The sequence below is a fragment of the Drosophila virilis genome, unplaced genomic scaffold, assembly GCF_030788295.1.
Source record: "Drosophila virilis strain 15010-1051.87 unplaced genomic scaffold, Dvir_AGI_RSII-ME tig00001170, whole genome shotgun sequence".
NCBI classification, from domain to species: domain Eukaryota; kingdom Metazoa; phylum Arthropoda; class Insecta; order Diptera; family Drosophilidae; genus Drosophila; species Drosophila virilis.
Genome location: NW_027212828.1, coordinates 1941790 through 1952844, shown reverse-complemented (window position 1 = coordinate 1952844; position 11055 = coordinate 1941790). Strand labels below are relative to the sequence as shown.

At 44.9% G+C, this 11055-nt stretch overlaps 1 protein-coding gene across 1 annotated transcript; it reads left to right on the top strand.

Annotated features, from left to right (window-relative positions):
* The first annotated feature begins 619 nt into the window (after positions 1 to 619).
* LOC138911511 (uncharacterized) lies at positions 620 to 3484 on the top strand. Its single transcript, XM_070210831.1, has 6 exons — positions 620 to 1166; positions 1440 to 2040; positions 2094 to 2499; positions 2559 to 2696; positions 2777 to 2923; positions 2999 to 3484. Exons 1-6 carry the CDS (start codon positions 620 to 622, stop codon positions 3482 to 3484), a joined length of 2325 nt encoding a protein of 774 aa, XP_070066932.1.
* The last annotated feature ends 7571 nt before the right edge of the window (positions 3485 to 11055 follow it).

Genomic DNA, 11055 nt, shown 5'->3' with positions numbered 1-11055 from the left:
TTTGTTTGAGAGAAGCTTAAGACCACAAAACAAGGCGAGCAAAAACAACAACAGAATCTCAGAAGAAGAAAAGGCAAGAGAAGGCACGTATTACGGAGCGAAGTGAAAATAGCTGTTGAGAAAGTCTTACTGGGTCTCGCATTTTTTCTGTAAGCAGCCCTCGCTGCTTACACTGGAAGCGCACCGTTAGAATTAGTTTTTACATGATAAGTCGATCGCACGCAGCTGCACAAGCTGCATTTTTGTCGAGGTTCATTTTCGTTTTGTGCTTGCAGCTGAGCAGAAGTGAAAGAGAACAGAAGCGCGTGCGGAGCACGAATGTAAGTATCATAATCATGTAAAATATAGGCTGTTTAATAATAAATAAATAAAAGAATAATAAAGATGTCAGCGTTCGAATTATATTATATCGTACCGCCTCGTACGAATCGAATTGAATCGAGTTGCTTCTTTCGACGCTAGAAGTCCCTGCCGAATACGCGCCCCGGCACGAGTCTCGGTGCCAACATTCTGAAATATTCCCTGCAGCAGAGAGTGTCCGAGGGATTCTCTGCTACGGCGGAGATTTCTGCGAAGCAAGCGACTTGCAAAGCCCCAACCTTAGCTGCCTATAAGCAATATGAAATTGGATTGGGACCGGCATCGAATGTCGAATGAAGGTAGCAGTTTGGCCACCTTTGATATCTGGCTGTTCAATGTGGCAATGTGCGCCACTATGGTCAAGCCCTACGAGACACCACTGGCTGATAACGAAAAGAAAAGCTCCACGAAAACCACTAGAGAGCGAATTTTTGTGCACAACGCGGTAGATAGTCCTGAGGGTTCTCAGCAACAACGTTCACAACAGGAACAGGAAAGGGTTTCATGTGAGAAGTGCGCCGGTAACCACCGTCTATCAGATTGCGACGACTTCAGATCAATGGGCACAAATCAGCGCTGGGAAATTGTTAAGGAAAAAAGGCTCTGTTTTTGCTGCTTTCTACGTCATCGTGCACAACATTGTAAATCAAAGAAGAAGTGTCATATAGATGGTTGCGAGTCAACGCACCATGTGCTGCTGCATACGCCTACCATGAGTGGTAGTAAAGTCGAGCACACGGGCAAAGGTAGCAACCACCGGATTAAGGAAAGTGAGTCTGCCGTTATGTTTCACGGCAGCTCCGCAAGTAAGACACGGTTTCGATATGTTCCAATCACGCTCTATAGTAAATCAAAAAGCGTGCGCGCATATGCATTAGTGGATAAAGGAGCTGAGTGTACGTTAATAGAAAGAGCGCTTGCAGACGAGCTGGAATTAGATGGTCCTGCGACCCAGCTGTGTCTTAAATGGACAGGGGACATAACCAAGAATGAACCTGAGTCGATGTCCGTGGCTGTGAGCATTTCAGCTCCAGAACATAACGCAATACATTATGCCTTAAAAAACGTGCGAACAATAGCGAACTTGGACTTACCAGAGCAAAGTATCGGGCCACAGTTGCTCAAGTCTCGGAAGCACTTATCTACGCTTCCTATTCTGCAGTATAACAACGTCAAGGCTCAGCTTATCATTGGTTTAGACAATATCAAAATAACTGCACCCTTGGAGATACGAGAAGGTGAAAACGACGACGTCATAGCAGCGCTAAGCAGACTAGGATGGGCCGTATATGGCCGCCCCATTGTGGGAGACAGCACCACGCCTCGGCTGCTACATATTTGCCAGTGCAGTGCGGCGCGTAGGATGGATGACGCTCTGAAGAACCATTTTTCAATTGAGTCATCAGGTGTGAGCGTTTCCTCACATCCGCTGAGATCCAAAGAGGACGAACGCTCGATGCAAATTATGGAGGCAACAAAAACCTATCTGGAAGACGAAAAGCGCTGGCAGACCGGCCAGTTATGGAGGTTCGATCGCATGCACCTGCCAGACTCTTATCAGATGGCTGTTAAGCGCCTAAAATGTTTAGAGGCAAAGATGTCAAAAGACCCACCACTGAAAGAGTTCATGATGAACACGATGCACGATTACAAACAGAAGGGATATATCCGCCGGTTGAAGTATTGTGAGTTAGTAGCTAACACTACATCGTGGTTTCTTCCTATCTTTACAGTAACCAATCCGAACAAGAAAAAGACGCGCCTGGTTTGGGATGCGGTTGCCAAAGTAAGTGGCACGTCGCTGTAAAGGCGATTTGCGAAAACACATTTGTCGACGACTGGCTGCAGTCGGTGGATACTCGACCTGAAATGATACATTTAGCTGAGACTGTAAAAAGGATTCATGCTAGTGGCGGCTTCTTGATGCGCCGCTGGACATCAAATTCGAAGCAAGTTATACAGGCGCTCGAAGACGACTGTGAGGAGTTGGACAAGCGTATCAGCGCTCAGGATGAAGCGCAAGAGAAGGTCTTAGGCCTGTGGTGGCTACCTGGACACGATCTGTTGACGTTTGTGGTGACGCCGAACTTGCTTGCGAAGGCATCTAAGGAGCGCCCAACTAAAAGACGTGTTCTGAGTGTGATCATGTCTATTTCGACACGCTCGGCCTGCTAGGATTCTTTAATATACGCGGTAAGATCATTCTTGAGAACATATGGCGATCCGATATCGGATGGGATGACGACCTCACCAACGAAGACGAAGCCGATTGGCAACACTGGCTTGATCTAGTTTCAAATTTGAATGCCGTCCACATTCCACGGTGCATGAAGTGGGTGAGCCAACCCAGGCTGTGCAGATGCATACATTTGTTGACGCCAGTATGAATGCTTACGCCGCAGTTGTATTTTTGCAGGCTGAACTTGATGGCCAAGTACATTGCAGTTTGGTCGCCTCGAAAACGAGAGTAGCACCCCTAAAGCCCGTGTCCATACCTCGAATGGAACTGATGGCCGCGGTCTTAGGTCTGAGACTGGCCAAATGTTTCCAAAAGGAAATGTCGGTACGTATACATAGACGAACATTCTGGACAGATTCAAAGGATGTGCTCTACTGGATCCGTTCCGATGCTTGAAAGTTCCAGCAATTCGTAGCGCTTCGGATAGGAGAGATTTTAGAAGAATCAGATGTGGACAGCTGGCGATGGGTACCATCGGCTAAAAACGTGGCAGACGATGGTACGAAATGGACTAAAACGCCTGAAATTCATGGCTCAACCAGGTGGTTCAAGGGACCACAATTTTTGTATCTAGAAGAATCGCAGTGGCAAAAATCGGAAATAGGCCCTGCATTAAACATGTTGTACCATGCTAAAGAACAACCCAATCACACGTCGTCCTGGAGATGTATTCTGCCGGATCTGCAGCGTTTCAGCAAGCTAGAAAAATTGAGAGCCGCACAGCTATACGTACTGGATTTCCTACGGAATATTACTAAGAAGGTCAGATTGGACGGAGGACTGGATCTGCAGAAGACGCTGCTCCTTAAAAGAAGCAATGAAATGGATGTGATTTTTATCCGGATTTGTCAAGAAGAGGAGTTTAAAGTGAGATCACCTGCTTAAGGTCGGGGCGCCGCTTAACCGATCGCAAAAGCTTGCTGTTTAAGTGCTCCCCTTATGTGGATAACTCGGGCATTCTACGTATTAAAGGACGGATAGACAATATAGAAGAAGTCGAAGTCTGCGTAAAACGCCCGATAATTCTGCCAAGACGACATCAATTGACGTATCTGCTGGTTGAGTTTTATCACCGCAGATATCATCACCTACACGACGAAATCGTCGTAAATGAACTGCGGCAGCGGTACTGGGTTTATGGCTTTGGCGAGAGAAGTTTCCAATACCTGCCCAGCGTGCCGCATACGACGCGCCCGCCCAAAGCCGCCAGGGATGGGCGACCTGCCAATCGATCGATTATCGCCCTAAACTCTACCGTTCACATATACTAACTTCGGCCCCTACGACATTGTCGTTGGACGGCGTCGCGAGAAGCGCTGGGGCGTGCTATTTACCTAGATATAGCTACGTCGCTCTCAACTGACTCATACTTATGCGTTCTGAGGTCGTTCGTGGCCAGACGCGGCTGCCCCCGCCGCATGCTGTCGAACAATGGCACAAATTTCAGAGGCGCTAGCAGAGTATTAAAAGATGAAATTGAACGTATATCGCCGGCTCTGATCGAGCGACAGTACCCAGAACTCGAGTTTACCTTTATCCCGCCAGGATCACCCCACATGGGAGGATCGTGGGAAGGAATGGTGCGCTCTACAAAGTCAATACTGTCGGAAATTCTGCCGCCCTCTGGTTTACGAGAGGAGGTGCTACGAGCAGCATTGGCTGACGTAGAAAGCGTGCTCAACTCAAGGCCACTCACTTATGTTCCCTTGGAGACATCTGAGTCCGAAGCCCTGACTCCGAATCATTTTCTTATAGGTCATTGGATTACGGGAGCAAGGCGGAGCTAGCTTGGCACGAGGCTTCCGAGTCGCCAGTCAATTGGCTGACCAATGACCAAAAGAGATGGCTGCGCGAGTATCTGCCTACACTCACCAGACGTACTAAGTGGTTTCAACCGCCACTCGAACCAATATCAGTCGACGACATCGTAATAATAGTGGACGACGGTGCCAAGCGAAACTGTTGGACTAGAGGAGTGGTCGTAGACGTGCACCGTTCAAAGGATGACCAGGTCCGAAGTGCCGTGGTGCGAACCGCCGATGGAATTATTACTCGCCCCGCCGTCAAGCTAACTAAGCTTGACATTAAAGTTGGTAACACACTGCACGGACGTTCGTGAATTACGGGGTGGGGAATGTTACGGGGCGAAGTGAAAATAGCTGTTGACTAAGTCCTACTGGGTCTCGCATTTCTTCTGTAAGCAGCCCTTGCTGCTTACATTGGAAGCGCACCGTTAGAATTAGTTTTTACATGATAAGTCGATCGCACGCAGCTGCACAAGCTGCATTTTTGTCGAGGTTCATTTTCGTTTTGTGCTTGCAGCTGAGCAGAAGTGAAAGAGAACAGAAGCGCGTGCGGAGCACGAATGTAAGTCTCATAATCATGTTAAATATAGGTTGTTAAATAATGAAAGAATAATAAAGATTTCAGCGTTCGAATTATATTATATAGTACCGCCTCGTACGAATCGATTTGAATCGAGTTGTTTCTTTCGACGCTAGAAGTCCCTGCCGAATACGCGCCCCGGCACGAGTCTCGGTGCCAACAGCACGCCAACTTCGGAGAAGGGAAAACAAAACAAGTGAGGAAACAGAAAATGTTGACAGGTGAGTGCCAAAACCCTTAGTTACGCAAAAGAAGCTAACCGTGCCCGTCCAGGAATTCGGATTGGAATAAGAAGGCCGTGTGGAACTGTTGCGGCTATCGACCTAGGTGCAGGATGGGGGGCATTCCCCTGAAACATTTTGGCCACCGATCGGACGACGAGAATCACATTCCTTGAAAACTGTGTGTTGCCAGTGATCAACTACAAAGGGGCATGTTCTGCGACGCCGCTTATGTGAATCGGAGTCGACCTACTCTTTTTTTATTATGTGTGTTTCAAACATGCTGTGATTCCTACTGATTTCATAGAATAGGGAGAGATCCCCAAACTAAGCCTCGATTCATACACACACGGCCCGAATCGCTCACGCGGTCGGCCAACTAAGTCACGATCGCACACACACATTGTGGGAAGAGGTTAGGTTGAACACCGGTTACTGAGATGCTCTTGGTTTGCATAAGTAGGAAATAAAAAAAAAATAATCGACTTTCATTAGTAACTTCATTTATGGTGTTGAGCAACCGACCAGGAACGGGTTTAAATGTAAACTTAAATTATGAGGGACTCCTTTCTCTTAGCTATTAGCCTATTCTTATACAGTTATTCTTAAAACTACGAATTATAAGTTTAAAGGCTTCTTTCCTTTAATTAACTACTCTCATAACCTAATAAATCTTACAACTGACAAAACTCAACTCTAATACCAACCGCTTCTTGCCTCTTATTTAGCTAAGACCTTATTCTCATACAATTAATACTTATAAGCTAACAAAACCAAATCAACAGCTCCTCGCCATAAGTTTGGGCTATAAAACGGCTCCTTGCTGTGAATCAAAACAATGGGATGGCTGACTCAAATAGCCTCCTCACATCGTGAATATTTCAATAAATTAAAAATGGAAACGTCAACAGAATGAAGCGTCGGATATGTTATGGGGAATGTTCTAAGCCTCAGGTCATTTTCTGCATACAATGCAGCGCTGGAATTGTGAGAATGTTGTAGGCGACCGGCTCATGGAAACGGGCGGCGGCGCTACCCGAACCGGAAGCGTGTGGGCTGTGACGCCAAATGAGACCGGAATCAATTACGAGACGTTTCGTCGCAGCTATAAGAATTGGCAGAGGCTAGTACACAGTAACGATGTACAGGCGTTACCCGATCGTTTAAGGGCTTGTACCGGATGGCAAGGCAAGTAGATATGTCTGGTGGGCTAAAGCTATCGGCGTGTTTGCTGACGACGTGAGTACGGAGTCCATCGGCGGTTTTGGTAACTCCAGGTCACCAACTTCACCAGATGCCCTTTCACAGGGATCTGGCTCTCCGAGAATCCTCGAAAATTCATTGGCGTTCTTACAAAACCTCCTGCCGAAGGCGGAGGTGGCGGTGCCGACGCTCTGTCGGCGTCAGAAGCCCAGCCAGACACTTGCTCCTCAGCCATACTTATCTCTTAAGAAAAAATGTATCCTTCTCTTACATATCCCAATCGAAAAAGATCTACAAATAAGTTCACGTAACTTACTGAAACTCCACTCTTACCTTTATTGAACAATAAATAAATAAATATCGGCAACACAATATCAACACCAAAATCTTACCTATATTAATAATTAAAAAAATAAATAAACATCGACAAAAAAATACCTCACAAGAATAATTTCTATTTTATAATTAAAGTTAATATAATTCGGTGGTAGAGAGAAGGTTAATCCTAACACAGGCTAACTAATTTACGCACAATCTGGGCATTGGACAACATTTGAGCTTTTGTCAAATGCTTAGCGAGTCAGTTCCACTGACGAACAGCATCTAAGGAACGCTACTTTGAAGACTACTTAGCTTATATCGCACTTCTAGGCCCTATTGAGTGTGCTGTGTTACAGGTGCGTCGTGGTCTCGAATCTATATCGTCCTGGCTCACCTGTTTTCGAGGCTCTTCTAGTTTCGGTCAGCACATATACAACATAAACACAGAATGTGACGAAACAACTAATAAATTAATAAATAACGTCTGACAAGATTACCCTAATACCACATTTAGATCACAACATGTCTTTGTCATTGTGGCTATCACCAGGCTATGATGGACGGTCGCAAACCGCCATCAAGCACGACAAGATAAACTGCTCATCCTTATGCATATTCTGGTAAGCTTTGCCTCCATCGTGTTTCTCGCATACCACTAAGTAGTGTGCATCCTAAGGCCGAGGCAAACTTTCCTATGTACCCGCATTGATATTTAAACTTTTTTTGAACTCCGCGCTAACTTCTACGAAGCCCTTGGTTCTTCAACTTGGGCGCCATATTGTAGCGTAACTGCTTTTACCTCTCTGGCCCGTCGACTCTCTAGTGGTAGTCCCATTCCTGGCCCGCAGTTCGCACAATCGATATTAATGAGTTAGCTTCATATGTAGCAAACATAACTTGATAACACTATCGCAAAACACACAAAAATTAAACAACATCAAACAGCTGGAACTACTAAGAAATGAACAACATAAACAGATAGAACAACAAGCAAATGAAAACAACAAAGATGAGACTCTCAATGAATGAAATGCACTATTATTCCACTTGAATTTTCCAGATCGGGTCCCGGTTCTTGATCTCGGGTCCGACTTTTTGACCACTTGTTGGCCATTAACTGATAATTAACCTTTGCTTTAACCTTGCTTTAATTAACTTAGCTACCTAAAGAGCTCTCTGGGACGCGAAGGCCGATGAAAATAAATTATTTTATTCTAATATCTATATGGTGTATAGTGCAGGATTGAATTCGAGCTTTCGATTTTGTTATGCTTCCATGGCAGTGGCCAAAACCTTTCGGTCATCCCCTATTAATAAACTAATCTTATTCATAATAATATGGGTGGTGATCAGGAAGGATGGATGGCTACATGTGATCCTTGCAAGTCGGGCGACAATCATCCTTTGCCAAACCTTCGACAAGGAAGGTAGGAGACTGATCGGCCGATATGACTCAGGGCCATATTCAACTGGGCAGGGAAGTGTTGCGTCCTTATGGCGTTGAAGATCAACGTAATAAAACGGAGCGCGTGCATTGGCATGCCCTTCAAGGCGGAATGCCAAATTCCGTCATGGCCCGGAGCATTAGTCCAAGGAAGGAAGGATGGGGCCGATAGGTGGTGACATCTGGAGCAGAGTCATCAACGCTGGGGTAGTCTCATAGAGCTCTTATGGTGAGTCCGTATCGAATGTTGAAAACCGTTTCTACAGGTGGATGGCGAAGATGTCACCTTGTTTCCTAGTTCTAGTTTCTGACAACAGAATTATTATGATGGCGTGCTTTATTACTATGCCCTCCAACTCTAGTTCATTACATGAAATGCCATTGACATACCAGATTAGTCCCAGTGGTGTGTTCGTTTGGGTAGCAATGCGGTTAAAAGGGTAGGGATAAGCTGTTGCATACCCAAAACGTGCTGTTGCAATATTGCTACCTCTCTGCTGTTACTGTTGTTGCGCAGTCAGCCTTTCCTTTTGCTGTGCTGGTCCTTCTTGCTGGGTAAAGCTGTTCTCTGTTCTGAATGCAGATAGTCCTCTTCTGATGGTAGCAGCGTAGGAAAGCACTTCTACTTGTTCAGTGGGTTCTGTACAGGGGAAGTTAACAGTTATAGGCCCATGAACTTTATTGAGTGGGTGAAAGATTTTTTATTTTGGAGGGCTTTGGGGGCACTGCGCATGTGAGCATGTTGCCAGAACTGAGTCGGGCCGTGTGCAATCGGAAGTGCGATATTTGAACCCCCATCAGAGAGGGTTCTCAGTTGGGAGTGATTGACGTGTTTTACTTGTGCTCCAATATTTTTATATATTTTTGCGCTTTAATCCTGCTTTTTATTTCAAAATTCTGCATTTTTCCGTGCTTTATTCATAATGCTTTTATAAATTGTGCAGAGTGGCATCTGTTGTGCAGCGGAAGTCTGTTTAGTATTGTATTTATAAAACGCGGCGTCAGTTCCGTGCTGTTGTTATAGCCTGTTTTAATTCTTTTGCTTTGGTACTCCCCTGTGCATACACTTGTTTGTACGTGTGTTCGCTGCATACTTTCTGCTTGTGCATCGCACTCTCGCAAATTTGTTTTATTACTTTTCGCTCCAAGCAATTTGCTTGTGTACGAATAATTGTTTTTTGAGTGTTTACTTGCTCTATCTTGTGCACCTGTTTCGTTTTGCTCTATATAATAATTATGTCGTGTTGTAAGAAACTGTGCATGTTCAAGCAGGCTGATGATTCTGTACCGCCGCAATTTGTTAATTGCTGGCTGTGTGAGAATATGATGCATGCTAAATGTGCTGGTCTCCCTGGGCTGATTGTGAACGGATCGCGGCAATTGCCAAGAAGGGCTGCGGCGGCTTGTGTTGGTCGTGCTCAGAATGCATCGACAAACGAATTGATTTCTCCAGAATGAATAATTCTGTGAGAAATCAATTCTTAAAATTGAATAATGTGGCTAAGCAGCTCTCGAGTAATTTTGACTCGAGTTTCGAGTTGCTTGGCAAATACAAATTTCGAGTCTCCAACCAATCGCCGGTTGGAGCCTCAACTTTTGCAATTGCCCTCTTCCTCTGTTCAGACACCTATGCCTTTCTTGTCCCTTCCTAGCAACTTGGAGGTATTCCCAATGTTGTCTTTATCGCCTTCTCCAAGCGACTGTCCAATTACCCCTGCTTCAACCCCTGTAGTAGTCCCAGTAGAGCCCGTACCTGATCCCGTCCCAATTAATCAAACTGCCTCAGCCCCATCAGCTCCTGACCGCAAAGGTAGACCTGCGCCCAATCTTGCCCAGATTGTTAAAAACAATCATTGTGCCTCGTTAGCTCCTCCAACTCCTGTATTACCTACGGCCCCAGTAGCGCCTACTTTAACGGTAGTTGCCCCTCGTAGGCAAGTTTTTGTGTCTCGACTTTCGTCGGACACCACTTCTGAGTCATTGGCAGCCTATATTGCTAGCAAATCTTCTGCTAGCGTGTCAATAACCAAATTTAATTTCTTCATCCCTCGTGAAATATCAGCATTATCATTTGTGATCCCAAATGTTGGCCTCCACACATGATTGTTCACGAGTTCAAGCCTAAAAAGCGTAACCAGCCTGTTACCCTTCCAGTCCCTTCAATATAGGGTACCATTTCTGCCCCAAAAAATTAACTTCAATCTCTGACCAAATCTTTATTCATTATCAGAATGTAAGAGGTCTCATTTCAATTCTTAAAAATCTTTTCATGGCCAGCACATTTTTCGATTCGGATATAATAGCATTTTCAGAAATATGGTTAAACTTAACCATATCTGATTTTGAGGTTTCATCGAATAACTTTATTTTGTATAGAAATGATCGGCTGACTCGAGGTGTTCGGGTGTGAATTGTCGTTAAAGCCACTCTCCAGTCAGAACTTTTCTGTTTTAGTACGCCTACTGACGCTGAGATTGTCTCAGTTAAGGTGTCTTTTCCTCGACGAAATATCTATATAACATGCTCTTATGTCCCTTCTTCTTCTGATATGCAATTTTATATGAAACATATTACTTGTATTAAAGAACTTTTTTCCCACGTGCGTGATAATAACCTATTAATGGTGTTGGGTGATTTTAATTTGCCGAACATCTCTTGGTCATTATTCACTGCCGAAAATTATCTAATGCCCTCAGCACAGCACGATTTTACCCAATGCTTGATCTTTCGTGGTTTCAAATCAATTTCTAATCATTTGTATAGAGCACTTGAGCTTGTATTTGTTACGAATACCTTATTTCGAAGGTGCCTAGGTCCCCTCCTTTATCTCTTCCTGAGGATGTCTATCATCCTACTTTAGAGATTACAATGCTCAATTGTAA